Source organism: Vigna angularis, chromosome 8 (genome assembly GCF_016808095.1).
Source record: "Vigna angularis cultivar LongXiaoDou No.4 chromosome 8, ASM1680809v1, whole genome shotgun sequence".
Classification (NCBI taxonomy): domain Eukaryota; kingdom Viridiplantae; phylum Streptophyta; class Magnoliopsida; order Fabales; family Fabaceae; genus Vigna; species Vigna angularis.
Window position 1 is genome coordinate 34,564,042 of NC_068977.1, and position 19,918 is coordinate 34,583,959.

A 19,918-nucleotide genomic window follows, 5' to 3' on the forward strand; every position below is an offset into this window, starting at 1 on the left:
TTGTCTTGGCAATTCTTTTCTTCTTTTTCCATTTCTCAGCACAACAAATCAATGGTTTTACTCTTCAAAATTAGAAATAAATCCCATTTTTTTTATTTTGTAAAAAAGTTTAATATCTCAAATTCATTTTAAAAGGTTGGAAACAGTTCTGAAAAAAATATTCTAATCATCAAATATTTTTTACTTATTACTGAAATAACCTTTTTAATTTTTTTAAGTTCACCTCTAACGCTAAGAATTCAAGATTTAACTATTAAGTCATAAAAGTTTGTCCTAAAATAAATAAACAAACAAATTAACAAATAACAAAAATTGAGCAGCGGGGGCCCAAAGCCCAGAGTACCGACTCGGCCCAACGATTACAAGAAAGAACCTTTCTCTTTCAAAACTGCATCTGTAAATGTAAAAATTACTCATGATAATGAAAAAAATTGATAACAATGATACAAATTATGAACACAGCTAAATCACTGGTTATTGACCAAATAAAACTTGAATAAAAGGTATTAATTAATCTAAGCTAATATTACTTAATTTAATTAACTTTGCAACACATTCAGATCCGTTTTTCTCATCCCACATTACCGCGCATAAAAGTTTTCCGGTTAGGCGAATACAAAACCCGAAACCGAGACACGAAAAGGAGAAGAAGAAAGTACACACGATTTCTTCAACCAATTCAGACACTGCACCACAAAATGGAGGCTCCATTAGGTGGATCCGGATCCGGACCCGAGAGGGACAAATCCACCGCTCCTCCATCCTCTTCTCCGATCTCCGTCGTCTCCGCCTTCTGGAAAGGTATCATCGAAACTTCACTTCCACGTTTTGCTCTTTCCAGTTTTCCATTAATATTCATAGCTTTCTTCTTAGTCTGTGTTTCTGTGCGCGGCAATTGACTTGGTTATCTCTAATCTATGATGCGTTGCCGCATTGTTTTAATTACTATTGTTTCGGGACTTTATTTTTCTTCTTTTCAGATTTTGAGTTGGAGAAGGAGAAAACAGTATTGGATGAGCAAGGGCTTCGAATTGCGGAGAATCAGGAGAACAGTCAGAAAAATCGACGCAAGCTTGCAGAGAACACTAGAGGTATGAGCAGTTAGTGTTTTCGTTTCTGTTTCCGAATTGTGCTAGAAATGTATTTAATAGAATTATTATTGACCTTTACTACGAAATCAGCATTTGATTTAAGCTTCAAAGTTCACAGTTCACCTTGGATAATGTATACTTACATCTTAGGGCATGTTTTCACTAAATTGGAACAACGGAAGGAGCACTGCTGCAATCTGCTTTTTTCATGCTCTGTTTTTTTTTCTTTCTTTTTTGTCGTTTATTGTTGGTGCTGTAAATATATGTATCTGAGAAACTACATATTATGCTTCTTACAGATTTCAAAAAGGCTTCTCCAGAGGATAAGTTAAGTTTGTTCAATTCCTTGCTTAAGGGGTACCAGGAAGAGGTTGATAATCTTACTAAGAGAGCCAAGTTTGGAGAAAATGCTTTTCTCAACATCTATCAAAAGCTCTATGAAGCTCCCGATCCTTATCCAGCTCTTGTATCGATTGCTGTGAGTTCTAGGATTTAGCTTACGTTCCTTGTTCTTTTTATTTTTGATTGTGTTCGTACGTGAAAGAACTTGTGTAGTGTTACTGGATGAATTAAATATACATTCTTGAGTTAGTTATGTATAATGAATGAATGATTCTCTGATCCAGATATACTGATGTAATATTGCTTTTTTAACAATGAGCACTGGGCACTCCTTCCATCTTGGAATGCATGCAACTTTAACGGTGTTTCCTTGCCATGAAATCTATGCTGAGACATTATTCTGTTTCTAGTATCTCTTTTTTGCTCTGCTCATTATTGCTTTAATTAACGCATTTTCATCTTTTGACATTCAGAGAGTTTGGCAACCATACTTTCTTAGTTTGTATGTTTAATATTACCAACTTAAGTGTTCATCATTAATTTATTATGCAATGAAACACAGTTTCATTTTTATTGCTTGCTAACTTGTGGGTACAATGCTCTTGTGCATTGGCACTTATGTTTTATGTGTGAAGGGAAAACCATGTCCATGTTTACATATGGTTGTTTATGTTCTGACATGTTTTCATTGTACAGGAGCAAGATCTCAAGTTATCTGAACTTGAATCTGAAAACCGGAAAATGAAAGTTGAGCTTGAGGAGTTCAGAACAGAGGCAACTCACTTGAAAAATCAGCAGGCTACAATACGAAGACTTGAGGAGAGAAATAGGCAATTAGAGCAACAGGTTATTAATGCTTCTGATACTGTTGTATATGGTTACGTAATGTCACAGTTCCTTTCATTTCTTGCGGAAAATAACTGTTGATGCTTTTATTTGTTGCCTCCTGTTTCCAATCTTTTATTTGTTGCCTCCTGTTTCCAATCTTTTATCAACTGGTGTGTTTTTTGGGATCCTATTTTGACTGCCTGTTTCATTTCTGTTATGAAACAACTCTCCCAAAAGCTTAAGCTTTTAGGTGAAAGCACAACAATGGTTTTTAATATATTAAATCTCTAAATCTTAACCATGTTCCTTGTCTAATTTAATTTCTTAATAATTTAAGGATGAATAAACTTAGGTGTACTGTAACTTCAAGTATAGTATTGACTAAAGATTGCTTTACATGTGTTTTATCTAATACTGTATCCTACAACTTTCCTTAAATCTATTAGAAAAGGGGCAAAGTAGGACTTACCAAGTTGCTGATTTTGTACCCTATTTTTCAGTAAAAAGATTTTTCATGAATTGCTAATTTGTCAATTTGAGATGCATTTCCATGTTTCATGCCTGTTTTATGCATATATGGTGCAAACAAGTGAACTTGGGATGCATTTGCATGTTCCACACCGGTTTATTATCTTGACATAACTGAATTCAATTCCCTACGATCAAATTGATAAAGTTCCTTTCAATCTGTATATTTATATCTTGTGGTTTTACGACATTTGCTATCATTGGAGTGCTCTAGATCCCCAATATCTTTAAATTTCAATCACAAATTAGACCTAGTTTTCTTTCATGATTTTTAATTAGTCATTTGAATTTATGTGAATTAGATGGAAGAGAAAGTGAAAGAAATTGTGGAGATTAAACAACGCAGTCTGGCCGAAGAAAACCAGAAAACATTGGAAGTTTTGAAAGAAAGGTATCCTTCAATCTTTTCTGCTATGGAGAATTGTTTGTTTGTGCAGTTTAGTACATGCAACAACTGCATTAGGGGACCATTGAAAAAAGAGAGGGGAAGTATGGGATTGGCACCATGTGTGAGCCAAATAAACACTGGCTCCAAGTACTACTTGTACACATGGCAAGGTGGGAGGAAGAAACAAAATTTGTTAGGAGTGTGAAGTATAAGAAGGTCTGCCAGGGAAAGGAGGGGCAAGCAAGGACCTATTGGGAGATTGGATGGATGTTAAGGTCTCTTGCATGACCTTGACTTTCTTTTTTTATTCCTTTCTGTGTGTACGTTTTCCGTTAGCTTTCAGTTTTCTGTGAGTGAGGGAGAGTCCATGTTTTGTGAGTTCTGTTTATGCTATTTGGAATTATTCCTCTTTTTCTACATTCAAATATGAAATGCCTAGGTTCCCATTAGTTTGTCCCTCTTGTTCTGTACAGACTGACTATTACTACTGTATCAGAAGTGTCCTCTGCTTTGGCATTGCTTACCTAGTATGATGATCTCTTTTTTGTATGCAGGGAACAAGCACTACAAGACCAGTTACAGCATGCCAAAGACAGTGTTTCTAATATGCAGAAATTGCATGAAATTGCCCAAAACCAGTTGTTTGAACTCCGTGCCCAATCTGGTAATCTAATAGTTTTCACTGCAATTTTAGTTGTATACTTCACTGGAATCAATGTAACATTGGTTCTTTCATTACTTTATAATCTGCGGATTAAGAGTTAAGACTGTGATTCTCCTGATATTATCTAATATTAAGACCATGATTCTCCTGTGTTCTTGAAAACTACAGAGGAAGAGAGGGCAGCTAAGCAATCGGAGGTTACACTTCTAATGGATGAAGTGGAGCGTGCACAAACAATGCTTCTTAGTTTAGAAAGAGAGAAGGTGCAATTTACAAACTTTTATTTCAATTATTTGTTTTAGAAGTTATGAAATAGTATGGTGCACTTCCTTGGATCTATCCCGTTTGATAAAATTCTTCAATTTTTGCTGCTTTCTCTCTGTTTGTTTTAGAAGGTATGAAATAGTATTGTGCACTTCCTTTAGATCTATTTAATTGTTCTTTTGAAAAAATAGCTTTTATAGAGCCTAGTAATAGGTTTTATAGAGCATAGTGGCAGAGTTTGGTCCATGGTGCAAACTTTTCCTAGTGAGATAAGGCTTGAGTTTTTTTGTATTCTTTTTTGTTCCACATTAGGTGCTCTGTTATGTTGTAATTGTTTGTTGCTTTTATCCTTCAAAAAATATGTCACTGCTGCAATCAATTCATGCTCCATATACATCTTAACTACATAGCTGGGAGTCTCTTACAAACCCACAATGCAGAATTTAAGGCTAGAATGAAAGGTAGGAATCTCCTTCTAAGGGTTTCCCATTGACAAAGGGGTTCCCTTTTTTTGCTTTGACATCTGAGCTATTTCTCTGCTTTCCAATACCAACACTTCTCAATGCTTTCTCCTTTCATTCCCATCCTATTATTTATGCTAACGTATAAACCGGTTCTGTAACTGATACTTGCTACTATTAACAACTCTTACTAATTCCATAACTGCTGTGACTACTTTGCTCTGAATCCCATTCCCATCAGAGTCCTTCTATACTCAAAAGTGGGAAAAGAAAAAATATATTGGTAACCAAGGGTGATGGCGTCTTAACACTAAATCCTTCTTTAACTATTCCTTGTGTTTGATTATTCAACTATTAATTGTTTCTTGTAGTGATCCTGATTGGAATAAGATCTCTGAATTTGAGGACAGAGGAGCCTCCTAAAATAGAGAAGAGAAGGAATTCTCAGATTATATTCATCATATCTCATAATATTAGAGTACACAGGTTATATACAATGCCTCATTCTAACCGAATTTGTCCTAGCAAGTTGCCAGCTGCATAATATCATAATAATATTCTGGAACCACTGTTATACTTTTATCCATAATAAACACAATTCAGATCCACGATTCTGCTAGACGACCCTTTTGGGCCTGTTGGATTGGGCTTCTTTGTTCACCATCGAAACAGATCCCAACTCTTATAAGGGTTGCTAGCTGTTATTGTCGAAAGTTCAAAAGAAAATTCTTTTCTTTTTTACATTTAATATCCTTTATGATCAACTTTAAAGTTATTTTTACAGCCTACCCCTCAATATTCTATACTGTTCTGATCTCACTAACAGTTTTCTTCCCACCAGGCATAAAGAATTGAATTACTACATTATATTATATGCTAAGGCTATCATTGACTGTAAGCTATATATAATTTGTAATTGTAATGCTGAAGGAACAGTTTTATTTGTTTAGGTTTCTTGGGTTTTAATGTAGGGTAGTTATTGCTAGCTCATGATCAAATCTTAAAATAACTAAGGCTCTGTTGGGTATGCAAACTTTGGATGGGAGAGGAAGGAACAGGGGAACAAAAGGATTGGTCCCTTGTTTGGCATCAATTAAGGGTAGAGAGGAAGAGGAAGATAATTGGATGAGTTTCATTGTCTCAATCTGCTGAGTGCTGATGCTTTTTTACATTCAATCAGACTTACGGCTTATTCTTGTGATACTCCTTTGTCTATGCAGGGGCTTCTCCGATCTCAGTTACAAACAGCACATGAAGGTACTGATTCTAAGAATAGGTATGGCAGTCCTCTTTGTTTTCTATTTATTATTGTTGATGTTATTATTCTTTTTTCTAAAATCAATATTATCTGCATTTCAAGTTTCTGACTTCCAAATTCTACATAAACATTATTTTTATTGGTAGCTAAATTAAGAACAGAAGTTACAGTTCTATGGATGTGATTTGTACTGTTCTCTAATTAGAATTGGAATTTCACCTTGGTACTATGTATAATTCTTCAATGTAAAGCTTTCCCTACATTTTAACAAGGTGAAGTGCCTATTCTAATTGGAGAATAGCAGCTATTGAACCTTATGTAAGTTTTACCTTAAACAAAAACAATATGTTGTAAGTACACGATCCATCTTTACTGTCCTTTCTAAGTTCAGTAACATTTCTGCTCTGCATTTTCTCCAAAGATCATTTGGTCTTCGTTCTTCCAAACATGATTAGTAAAGGCAAACCTAGTTTAAACTATTCAAATCCATATTTTCATCAAGAAGTCCAGTTTTATTTTTATGATCAATTTGCTATTTCTTGGAACAAAGTGAAAGTTGAAGCTGCTTGTTCCAAAATGAGTAAAATTATCACAATTCTCTGAATATGCTAAGCAACAAACCAGAAGTTGTTGGATATATAGCATTGTTTCTGTTAGTCTTATCATTCTAATTTGGTATTTTTAGCTTTATGTGTTATTATTTTAATTATTTTGTTCAGCTTAAAAGCTTGTAAAACAAACCCCCTTGATAAAATTCAGAGCAGGGCATGTGAAGCAAACTGCTTTCTTCACCTTTGGTTTTATCTCTTTCTGTTAACAGAAGCGATTACCTGGACCCCTCAACCTATTAGTCATACAAAAAGTCATTCAGTGGGCAGAGCTACTTGAGTTATTTGCGCTTTCTGTCCATCTGATCCTATATTCATTCATGCATACTCACTCGTTGATACTGCTCAAATTCTTCTAATTTCTTATCTTTTACACTGGATCACAGTCTTCAGATTATTGTTTGTTTTTATTTTTGCAGTGATAGTTTTGACTCAACTAGTGCACTTGAGAATTCTTTAAATGCCAAAGAAAAGCAAATCTCTGAATTGAACTTGGAACTACACAATATTGAAACAACCTTATCTAATGAAAGAGATGAACACATTAATGATGTCAAGAAACTTACTGCAATGCTCAATGAAAAGGTAATATTATGGTTTGCAAATATTTGGAGGCATTTTAAGTTATTGTGGTTTATGAATATGCATATATTTTGATCCAATATAATGTTTCAAATGGTACAAGTCCCACAGTAAATGCATTTCAGTTAATATATTAGCAATTCCATCTGCATCATTTCATGGCACATAGTTTTGTTTTTTCATGTTCATGAGACACTGAAACTACTTTTTAACTATTCCAGTCACAAAATTCTCAATTCAAATTGTGGTTTGGCATGTAGGTCTGTGAACTTTCACTTTAATGATGAATATTTCTTTTCCATTATTTGAGATATAAAAATGCAACTTGATAGTGCTCTTCCTTTGTGAAACTTTGTTTGTGTATGATACCGTGATTTACAAGCATTTGTTATGTCTATCAAAAGCTATTATCTCATGGTATGAGCAGTTATAATACATGTCTGATAATTTGAGTCTCTAAATTATTTTGGGAGCAAACTCACTTTTTTGTTGCCTTTTCTTAATGTAGGAGGCTGCCCTTGAGGAGATGAAGAAAGAACTTCAAGCAAGGCCTACAGAAAAAACAGTTGATGATTTGCGAAAGAAAGTGAAAATTTTGCAGGTGGTGTTATTGTTTCTTGCATTTTCTTATTTATTATTTTGGTTACCTCTTGTAACTTCACTATTTTTATACCTCCTTGTGAGCTATACATGCAGGCAGTGGGATATAATTCAATTGAAGCTGAAGACTGGGAAGTGGCTACAAGTGGGGAAGAGATGAGCAAGATGGAGTTTCTTCTTCTGGATAAGAACCGTAAAATGGAACATGAACTAACACAGTTGAAGGTAAGAATGCGATTTATTTAGAAATGGGATGCCCAGTCTTCCTGCCCCTATAAACAGAGAAAACTTTGAAAAAATTAGGGTGAAATAAATGATCAACTACCATAGCAATGTCCCTTTTTTGAAGAAACAAGACCAGTTTCAAAAGGATTCTTTGTACTTCCTTCATTTGAGCATTGTTCATGTTAAGGACTCAGTAGCAATATTATGTAGAAGGATGTTCTTTAAGATGATAGCTAGTGTTGTTGCTGTGCATTAAAGACTTTTATTATTCAGATGAAGTTCTACCATTTTCAGGTCACACTTTCTGAGAAAAAATCTTTACTGGAAACAGCTGAAGAAAAGATAGCAGAGCTTACGGCGAAGGTTAATGAACAACAAAAATTGATACAGAAGTTGGAAGATGACATATTGAAGGTTTTGAATAATTGTCTCTGCCACCACTTTTACATATCCCCCACTTTGAATAGAATTTGAATTGCTCTCTTTTTCTAATCTCTATTTGTCTGTTTATGCATTTGTGAATTATGATAAAATTTTGTGCTTATTATTTTTATAATGCACTTAATTCTTTTGATACAGGGATATAGTTCCAATTCAAAAGATCGTAAAGGGAACTTCCTTGATGATTGGGATCTTTCAGAAGCGGGAGGGGCTGAGGCCTCTGAGGTAGATCCTCTCTTGTGCTTCCATTCTTTCTGGATTCTATTTCTTTTCAAAGAATAATCTTGAAAGAACTAATGTCATGCATTGAGAAATTGGAAATAGACGCAGCCTCAACTGTTACTTTTTTTTAGGTTAATGAAAAAGGCTTAATCAATGATTTGTTGGGTGGAGTGGAATTGAGTGTACTTAACAATGGATAAATATAATTCTAATTCCAGATGCATCTCTTGGAGGATATATTAGCAAAATTCATCACAAGTCTTTTGAGATAGCTAGTTCATGGAGTGGTTGAAATCTTCTTTTACTAGACAATTGATAGATTGATTCTTATAATTCGCATTCTCCATTCAAACTTAGATGAACATTAGATGTTCTTCAAGCTAGCACGCTTTGAAGGGATGTACACCATTATTTAACTTTTTCTTTACAGCTTAAGCTTTGAGACAGATGGTTTAATGATACAATCTATTTTCTTTGATTTTTTTTAATGATGCACTTAGGTACAAATGTTTATTTTTGCAACTAGAAGATTAAGATTTTGGAAAGAATGAAAAAATATTTTGCTGGATAAGTAGTGATTGATTAATCACACACCCAAATATACTTCTGCATGTAGAAGTGCTTTAAAATTAGATTTGAAGGACTCTTAAATTGGCTCTTTTTTCATCAGAATACAGACCAGAGGCAAGTATCCTTGGACCAAGATCAGAGCTCAATGCTTAAAGTGATTTGTAATCAAAGAGATCGATTTAGGAACCGCTTGCGAGAAACGGAAGAGGTATGTATATATCGATATTACCTCATTTATTTTATTTCTTTCTATCCAGTATTATTTAAACCAAATTTTAGATTATGGATATGGCAGTGTAACAAGTGTTGACCTGGGTGAAATTTTCGCTTTTAATAGGAAATAAGGCAATTGAAGGAGAAGATCGGGATATTAACAGTGGAACTGGAAAAGAGTAAAGCTGATAATGTCAAACTATATGGGAAGATGCGTTATGTACAAGATTATAATATTGAGAAAGTGGTTTCAAGGGGTTCGAAAAAGGTTTTCTAAATTGGGCTTGCATCATTTTGTTTCTTTCTTCAAGATCATTTTTTACCTTTTACCCTGAACTTGAGATTTTTTTTTGTGATTTTTGTTTAGTATGCTGAAGATGTTGAAAGTGGTTTCTCGTCAGATGTTGAATCAAAATACAAGAAGATATATGAGGATGATATAAATCCTTTTGCCGCATTCTCGAAAAAGGTGATCCAGCTTGGCTAATGTAATGGGTCATGGCTTCACTACCTTAATGAAATACGCACTTGTTAAAGCTCTGGTGTCTATCTGTCCAAGATAACTAAAAGCCTAAAACCACACAATAAAATCTTTGAATGAATTTTCTATCTATTTTAAGGTTGTTGCTGCCATCAAACGTGACCTCTTTATAACTGTTTGTGAAATAACTTGAGTTTTCAGGTGTATTATTACTAGTATTGAAAAATTGTACGTGACTAGTCTTTGGCACAGGGAAGATACCTGTTATGTCCTTGATTGAAAATCTAAACTTTCTTGGTTAAACATGCATTTAAACAGTTGTTATTGCTTTATTGGATCTATTAAACACTGGATTCTCCTTATGCATAGATCTCCGTTTCCCATTTTGAACCTTACCTAGAAAAGGGAGGGCAAATTGGGATTGGATGAAAGAAGTGATTTGGTTAGAAATATGTAAAAGTTATCTTTATTGTGTTCTATTATCAATGTTATTAAATTTTAATTATGAACTGCTTCATCTATTTTCATTTAATTAGGAAAGGGATCAAAGATACAAGGAGTTGGGATTCAGGGACAGAATTACACTCAGCAGTGGGCGTTTTCTCCTCGGTAACAAGTATGTTTGAATGCTTCTACAATATTTTTGACATTATCCAATGCTCCTGTCTTCTTTTGCTTAAATTATTTATTATTTGATTTCAAAATATGGAGAGAAAAAAAATCTCAATTCTTCTAATACATTGACTTGCAAGCTCATAACTCATCATTAATTGTTGGCTTAAATATGTTACGGCCCTTCAATATATAACCGATTTTTGTTGAGTATCCAATTTTCCGTCAAATTAAATACTTAATCAAAGTTTCTGGTTAAGTCTCTTTCGTTTCTTTCATCAGTTGCATGGTCCACGTGACTGTTTAGTTGTCAAACATGTAACAAGATTTGAGTAAGTTTCTTTTGTTACTTGTATTAACATTTTCCGTCATCACATAATGAAAAATATATCAATTGTTGTGATAAATAAAATATTGAGGAATTAATTTCATCTAAAAACTAACTAAAAGATAAAAGATATAATATATCTAACAAATATTTCAAGGAATTGAACAAAATTAATATTTCATCTAAGAACTTAAATCAAAATTTGGAAAAAATTATTGTTTATTCAAGATAAAAATCGGTCGTATACAGGAAAGCATATTTAAGTCTTAATTTTTTCGCCAACCATTAATTTTGGAAAAGCTTAGCTTTCATGCTTTTCGAATCTCCAATTTCTTGCTGGTTCTGTCTGCCGAAAACAATGCTCTTTCTACTGACCCAAACAGGGGTGGAGCTATGAGTGGCTAGAGAGGAGCCATGGCTCCCCCAAGCTTTTCGTAACCACTTATATATCTATACTTTCTATATTAAAATGTTAATGAAAATTTGTAACGATTTAGTGTGTTTATTATATATATATAAGGTATGTGATAGCGTTATGCATTTTGTTGGTGTCGTATATGGTCTTTTGTGTTTACACGAAAATTAAAATTATATATAATATAAAATTGTAAATTTAATTATTTTGGCTCCCTCAAATTTCTGGGTCAAGTTCCGCCACTGGTTCCAAGTTTCAGTTTTTAGGGTTACCCTGGTCAACTCTTGACACAGCCATCCTTATATATGTTATTTTAATGATGTTATAGTCTATTTACCTCAATGGTATTCTTGTCTTTCACACTTTCTACAAGATTGCTCTGGAAATAGTAAAAAACTCTCTAACCTCTTGGTTACTAATCGTTAGTTTGGCCATAATATAAAAGATTAATGCTTATATCATCAATTGATCAACGGGTTTGTCATTACCCCAGAATTTGACAATTGATGTTTTGAGACTTTGGACACCTCAGCTTGAACTTTAATATGTTCTGTACACATTTTAGCAACTCACCCTTTTCTAGGGTTTCTTGATGATATAGATAAGAGTTGGTCTAATCGTTATCCTCATGCTGAAACTAAGGAAATTGGTATCGTATAAGTTAATTGATAAAAAATCCACTTGCAGGTACGCCCGAACTTTCGCATTCTTTTATACCATTGGATTGCATATCTTGGTCTTCACCTGTCTCTACCGAATGTCTGCTCTCAGTTATCTTAGGTAAAAAGATCTGATGACTAATTTCTCTGTTATAACTATTATAGATGGATTTCAGCCACTCTTACCCTTCTCTTTTCCTGCAGCAATGGCCCAGAGGAATTCCTTGTTGGAGAGAAAAACGTTGATCTTCCACGTGGGCTGTAGTGGATATGCATCTCAGTTTTCTTTTGCAGTGATTGATTTCTCAAATTGAACGGTGCATGTGGTCGGAATGCAACCTCTTTTCAGTGTACTTTATTTTTGCAGACAAAACGATAACATATTGTCAATATTCAAATATCAAATGTATTGTACATATGACTGTTGTTTTACTCTATACAATGTTGCAATGAAATAGAGAGGATTTTTTTTTCTTGTACACGACAATAGCAAAACACTATAAAAGTCGTTGTTGACGGGCCCACGAAAGAAGTGTGGACTGAAAATTAACGAATTTTAACTTACTGTCTTATCAATTAATTATGAGCATGCATTTTAATGAGTTCCTTTTCTTAAATTTATGTCTTAAAATTGGCATATAGATTTAACGAATTTATAGAAGAACTCGCTTTAATTATGAGTTCTTAAGTCATTGAATTTTGTAAGTGAAACTATTTTTTGTTATTGTTAGAAACTAGTAAATCACGTTGCTCGTTTAAAGCAATGCACCGTCACGTGATTTATTTTGGCGAAAAAAATATTGTTATACAACATTGTTTAATTTTAAAAACCTATTCTCTAGTACTCTAATTAGAGAATATTTTTATGGGATATGCTTAATTGGATTAGTTAATAAATTCTGTAAAAATGTATTTTCAGTAACTGTTTATACATATAAATTTTATCAATCAAATTGTTAAAAACTTCATTAAATAAATTAAAGAATTAAATATGTTTTACTTCCTGCATTTTGTAAAATTGGAATTCATTATTCATGTTCGAAATTTTGGTACTAAACTTTAAAAATGGATGTTTTAATTTAATTTTTAGTTTATATTGAAAAAAGGTGTAAACAATTTAAATACTAACACGTTAAAAAAATTTAACTTAGATTAGAAGAACTATATCTATTATTTTTTAAATTTGAGAACTAAAATATATTTAAATTTCTGAAAAAAAAATTAATTTTGCGTCAAAATTCAAAAACTAAAATTATATTTAATTCTAATATAAATTAAATATATTTTAAATAAATACAACTATTGTTATGATTGCGAAAAAGATGCAGCACGAGTTGAGAGTGGTTTTATTAGAAAAAAACAAGACTGTCTATTAACATTACCTCAGCTAAACTCCATTTCATCTCTTTCATTGGTAAAATGAAATAACTTCTTTTTCTCTTGTTTTAAAAAAATAAATCATCTTTGATTGTTAGCTCGTGATATTTGATGAGAAAGTCTTCCACACGGTAACTGTTCCATTGATTTTATGCACAGTTCTACTCTTCAATTGAGATTATACTATTCCTTTTCTGGCCATATCATAGAAAATAAGGAAATATTTGCAAGCTTTGTTGTCTTCTTCACCATGATTTTTTCTTCAAGATCATGTGCACACCTTACCTTCACTCTGAAAAAGGAAATAGTCAACATCCTTCAGAAGAAAGTTGGATACATTAGCTTATTTTTTTCTTTTAAAAAGGAATTGCCAAATGTGTTCTTAAACTTGTTGAAGGTAAAAAGGTTCAATCTTCCTCTTTATCAAGACTTGGATGTGTGAACAATCAGTGCCTCTATCAAGTCACTTTCAAATAGCTTCGGGAATAGAACAGAAGAACTATGCTCACAGAAAATAATATACTATTGAACAATAGTCTCATAGTAGTTGGAATTTATCAAATTCTTTATAAAGTGCTTGATTTTGAAATCAAATTTTAATCAACCTCACTTTTTCCTCTTTGATTTACCCTCCCTTTTCACACCATTCATCATATCTCTTTGGATGATCCCAATGCATAATCAGTGGTCAACACACAAAAGTTTTCTTGTCTTGAGACTTCATAGATTTTTTTTTTTGTAATGAACCCGTTATATAAAATGAATTTTGCATCATAAAACCTTAAAAGTGAAATTATATCAAATAATAAAGTCTTGAATGAACAAAAGAGATTCCATAAAAAAATATCCTCTCGTAAGCAATTGATTGGGGTTAATATCTTCATCCTTGTTTACCTCACATACCGTACAGTTTTTACTAGAGAGTGAGTGGTCAATCGATCAAAAACCTATTAGCTGATCATGTTGCAAATTGAACACGTTTAGTATACTTATCATCTTTTAGTTAACTTTAATTAAAAGTTCATTTTGAAACCTATAAATACAAGTGTAAGATAAAGAGGTAGGTGATTCCATTTATTCAATTTTTAGAAATTGGTTCTGATAATCGAATGGTCACATACGGACTTAAACATCAAAGTATCTTTTGCGGATAATTCTTATACGGTATAAAGAGTACTGAAAAGAAGGACTTGGATAACACAAACTAATTGAAATTTGTTCGGAGCTCTGTGTTAAAGATAGTTAATATCAACCCACATTTGAAACAAAATACATTAAAAAATTTAAGTTACTTTTATACATCTGTTTGTAAAGTAAAGTTTGAACTCATTTATATATTATGAATTTGTTTTATTATTAGTTGCTTTAAGATTTTCAAACATGCTTCTAACATTAAACGAAACATATATATTTCAAATGTGAAACTAGACATTAATAAATGATCCAATAACAAGTGACACGATATATTTAGCAAACAACAAATTTTATTAAAATGTATTTTATATGACTGAAGTGAACTTTAAATATAATTTAATATTAAAATACTGATTTACAAGATAAAGTGTGTAGGTATTTATATTTTTGTGAGTTGATCAATGTAAAATCTCTAATAATTATCAATAAAAATTTTATATTAAAAATACTACAATGTATGTTAAAAGAATAGTAATAAACACATTTTTCTTATAGTAATCTTTATTTTTGTCTCATAAAACCATAATATATACTTAAAGGAAGGAGGCAAAAGAATGGATGAGGAAAAGTTCCATGATTTGAGGCTTTATCAATTAGTGGCACAACACGTGCAACATTTTACGTGTGAAGGAATCGATTTTGGGACTTCCATTGCACTTACTTTATGCAGCAATTGTGGTTGACCAACCTTCATTCAACCTTTTTTTCAATGACATGATTTCATAACTGAAACTCTCTTCTTTGCTTTCATTCTGCTTCGACATTCCAACCACTGCTTTCATTTTTCTCATACAATTTTTTCTTCCATCCACCCTTTTTCTAAATATCTCATTAATATTTCTCATTTATTTGGTCTAAATTATCTATCAATTTCCTTAACAATTCAATTTTATCTAATTTTTTTAGTAGAATATCTACATCAAATCATATTTACTTTATCTAGAAAATTTCAATTCAATACATTACTTGAAAAAACAAAATACAAGTGTAAAACCAATATTTTATTGTTATATTACACTATAGGGAAATATCGAATTATAATGAGTAATAACTTTTACAAAATGCTATACGATTTAATATATTTAAGTGGACAATTCTTTTTTTCAAAAGTTAAACTGAAATTTTTCCATATGAATTTTATATACAAAATTGTATATTAATAAAAAAATTTAATGTCTAATCTATGTAGATCAAAATTATCATCTTTAAAATATAGTTAAATGTGAATAATTTGATCACATTTATTTAATTTTAATAATAGTTAACACAAATAATTATAATGCTATGAAATTATAAATTATAATTTAAAAGTTGAATTAATATTTATTTTATATAAAGTTGTTAATGGTATAATACTTTTTGAAAGTTATTTCACCCATTATAGTTTCCTGAGATAGGTTTTCTTATATAAAAAGTAACTTTGATTCTACATTGGACATGATAATTTCTCATTTTCTGAATGAATACAAAACAAAAATAACATATTAAAAGTTCATAAAGAATACTCTTTGTATATAGTTTAATACCATACTTTCAATACTCTTTGTATATAGTTTAATACTCTTTGTAAAATACTATGATATAACGATAATCTTATTATCAAATATATAAATTGAATACCGTGAAGATTTTGTAATATAGGTAGTTACTTAATAATGGTTACCTGAACCCAGCCTTTACTTTATATATAGGCCTTAATTTCTTTCATCTACTTTTAATAGGAACCGTATAAAGATTCCGTACATAATACGTTTATCATACTTTTAAATAAAGTCAACATACGTAAATAAATACACATTAAAATAAGTAAAATATTAGTTTTAATTGGTACTTTTATTTGTTAAAATTAAAACTTAAGTAAAATAAATAAATAAACAAGTAAAGTTGGATTTGCACTCTAGGATTATTTTTTTCATAAATAAAAATAGTAAAGAGTAATACTGGTAAATACTTTTATAGAAATAGAAAATAGGTACATATAAAAGTGGATTCCAGCTGTTGAAAGTAGACAGAACCAAACCTATTTACTGCTACCATCCATGAATCCATGCATTATTTGGCCTACAATCACGGACCCTCTGCCCCACTTTTCAATGTTCACCCTTTGCAAATAGGTATCCTACCCTTCATCTCTTCCCTTAACCTTCGCAGTATTAATAATGAGTTTATTTATTAAAGATATTATACATATAATAGTCTCACATAATTTAAATTTAGAAATTAAAATCAAACTTTTCAGAATATATAACGAAGTATCACTTGAAAAAAATCGAATTTATTAATAACCTGTCCAAAATAAAAAATCCAAGAGACAAACATCCTCAAATCTCCTTCATTATCCAAATAAAAGAATCCATAACAAGTTGAGTTCCGACATCGCTGTCACATTGTATGCCATGTGCCCTACATGCAAGCCTTTAACCAACACAGGAAAGTACAGTGCAGAGGGAAAACATGAGCATTGACCAAAGACTCCAATCTCAAAAGCCAAAACGAAAAAGAAAAAGGGCTAAGAGCTTCATCAATCTCAAAACCCATGCCATGGAAATCAAGTATTAATTCTCATTAAATTAAAAACCGCTGCTTTTGGAACCACACAATCCAATTAATAATACAAACCTACCAACCCTTTTTATATATATATATATATATTATATCGTCATAAATTAATTACTATTATTCATGTTATTTTTTCCATAACATTAATAACAATAAGGCTAAAGTGGTAAATTACACGGTCTAGCACTTGTTGGGAGAGAATCCCACTACAGAGTTCGCTAGATCGAAACTGACACGTGTCCCCTGCTGCTGCACGTTCCCTATGATCGAAAGAGACGACGCCGTTGGCGCAAACGCGAAACAGTAAGTTCCGGCGCCGTCTACCGGAATCAGATAATTCTTCGCCGGAAGCGCCCACGTCTTGTCGCCGGCGAAGTGAAACGACACTGTCGGCACGCGTACGGATTGCAGGGACGACAGGTCGTAGCACGTGTCGAACAGCGCAACTCCCTCCGCGGGACGCAGGTTCTGGGTCATCTTCTTGAATGCGTCGCGGACGGCGTTGTAGGCCTGAGTCCGCAGACGAGTTATGGCGGTACCAGAATCGACGATCACCCCGCCGACGCCGGACTGATCGACGGCAAAAGTTTCTGGTGGGATGGAGACCATCTCGCCGCCGACGCTAAATCCGGTGAGTTCAACGTAGTAGAACGTGTTCACTTGACGATTCTTCAGCAATGGTGCGGTGACCGAGTCACTGGGTCGAGGTGAGTTGAACTCAAGAGTGGACGATTTACCAGAGTCGCGATCCACTAAACAATACGAAAACGACCCCGCTTTGATTTGCGAGGTTAATGACAGCGGCCCACCACCAAGGCCGAGAAGCCCAGCCGCCCCAACGAACAGCCCCTCGTTATCGTGCCCGCACCCGATCGCGACCCGATTAACTGACCCGGACCCACCGAACGACACCGTTTCAGTGACGTACTCGCCTACGGTGAACGACCCGTCTCCGTAGGAAACCTGGTAGAGGCATCTACTGTTTCTGCAAGCCGACATTTCAAGGTCCTGACACTGCTGAGCGTCGCAGGTTAACGGGTAGTACGAGGAGGATGATGTAGGGTCGAAAATCGGGTCGGATTGTTGGTAACAATCTGAGCAGGGTTTGCATTGGAGCCAGTTGACGTCGGAGCCAGTGTCGAGGACCATGTAGAAGGGCTTAGCGGGCTGGCCGACGCCGACGCGTGAGAAGTACTCGCCGCTTCCCTGGGAGGTGCCAGAGGAGACAGGCGTGGAGAGGTCTTCGAGTCCAACCTCCGTCTTGGACGGGTAAAGGTCGGATCTTTTGACGCCATAGAGTGTGAGCTGCAGTTTGGTCAGGAGCGAGTTGACTCGTGCCGAGTCGCGGGCGAGTCGGGCCAAAACTAGGGTTTTGTAATCTGGGTGTTTCTCATTGACGAGGGTTTCTCTTGTGTGGAGTTGAACGGAGAAGAAAGAGGAAGAAGGTGAAGTGGGGTTTTGCTGTTGAGTTAAAGCTTGTTGCAGAGCCTTTTGGGGTTTGAAGGAGAGGATTTGGTTGGCTTGGTGAAGGGATGAAGAGATATTGAGAAGGTTGGTGTGTGAAGGAATGGTGATGGTGCGAGAAGATGTGAGAGATAGGGTTGTGAAAATGGTGCAAAGAGAGAGAAGAAAATGCGCCATTTTTGAGTTTGTTTAAAGAGAAAAGGTGTGAGAGTGAGTGAGAGTGTGAAGGAAGAGAGACTGATTGGTTTGGCTTTATTGGATTGAGAGAAGGAGAAGAAGGCACGGAGAAAGAGGTGTTTGCATTTCATTGCATTGCATTTCATTGATTGATTTGTTGGTTGGTGGATGGAAAATTAAAGTTGGAAAAAGAGTTTGGTAATGCATCTTAAGCATTATTATTATTATACTTGTAAATTGTACATGGATAGGTAGATTTCTAATCTTTCATTTTGTTTTCATGTGCATGCAGAAGGGTCAAGTTTACTGTTATTTATTTTGTATATATGTTCATGCTCCAATCAATAATTAAATCATCATACTGCTTAAGTTGTTGATGCTGTCAGAGATTGTGATGGACACTTAAATCAGATTGTATTTATGTATGTTTTTTTTTGGTAGTTCATCTTTAAGCTTGTGCCAAGATAAACTTTTTATTTCAATGATAATAATTTTGTCAAAAATACTTTTTGTGTTTAAAGTTACTCTGATACGAGAGTTATTTATTAGTAACTTTGTCACTGTTTATTTGAGAAGAAAAAACTGGACATGACTTTTTATGTTGATAATTTATTTTAGGAAGAGTTACATCTTAAAATGTGGATCTATGTAAGCATTTATTCTAATTTTGACAAATTTAACACGTAACACTTAAATAATGATAAAACTAATTTAATCTAAAAGGTTATATTTTAGTAAATATTAAGATTTAATTGAATTAAGAAAATATTAAAACTTAATTGAGTAAAAAAATTATAAAGTTTGAAATAAATCATACATCTTAATCATAGATATAAATAATAATAAAAAAGTCAAATTATTAATTAAATCTAAAAGATTTAATGAAAGGAACACCACTGGAAACCATAAATTTAACTTGAGAGTACTCACACTGAAGAATGCTAAATCTAGAAACAAAGTTTACTCGTTAGAAGCATATAAGAAAAGTTAAAAAGTATTACTAGATTGAACATGTTTTTAAACAAGATTAAAAACTATGTTAGAAGCATAACTAGGAGATATATTGACTAAAGGGTAAGTTGAGAGTAAACAAAGAATAATATGTTAATATTTGTATTATTGAGAAGTAAAATCAGTAATTAAATTATATTTGTTGGCAAGTCGCTAAATGACTTTAATATTTCTGGTTTAATTGATATATTAGTATCAATAAATTATAATTTAACAATAATGTCGACAATAACTTTAAATAAACTATACTGTCAATATAAGTTTTTATTACCCCTTCTTGGTAACACGTGCGTAACAATCTAGTTTTTAATATTTTTTCCTCTTTTGCTATTTAAATAAAATTGTCTTTAATTTTA

The 19,918-nt window shown here is 33.1% G+C and overlaps 2 protein-coding genes across 2 annotated transcripts; one reads left to right on the forward strand and one right to left on the reverse strand.

The window, feature by feature from the left end:
• The first annotated feature begins 549 nt into the window (after window positions 1-549).
• Window positions 550-12,259, forward strand: LOC108345857 (protein CASP). The gene is made up of 19 exons (XM_017584676.2): window positions 550-801; window positions 981-1,091; window positions 1,391-1,569; window positions 2,130-2,279; window positions 3,092-3,180; window positions 3,732-3,841; window positions 4,010-4,104; window positions 5,787-5,842; window positions 6,852-7,017; window positions 7,523-7,615; window positions 7,711-7,839; window positions 8,134-8,253; window positions 8,419-8,505; window positions 9,173-9,280; window positions 9,410-9,553; window positions 9,653-9,754; window positions 10,303-10,382; window positions 11,809-11,901; window positions 11,985-12,259. Exons 1-19 carry the CDS (start codon window positions 699-701, stop codon window positions 12,043-12,045), a joined length of 2,076 nt encoding a protein of 691 aa, XP_017440165.1. The 5' UTR covers window positions 550-698; the 3' UTR covers window positions 12,046-12,259.
• Window positions 12,260-16,890: 4,631 nt separating this feature from the next.
• Window positions 16,891-18,684, reverse strand: LOC108346081 (protein ASPARTIC PROTEASE IN GUARD CELL 1). Its single transcript, XM_017585036.2, has one exon. The coding sequence runs from the start codon at window positions 18,549-18,551 to the stop codon at window positions 17,091-17,093; it is 1,461 nt and encodes a 486-aa protein (XP_017440525.1). The 5' UTR covers window positions 18,552-18,684; the 3' UTR covers window positions 16,891-17,090.
• Window positions 18,685-19,918: the final 1,234 nt, after the last annotated feature.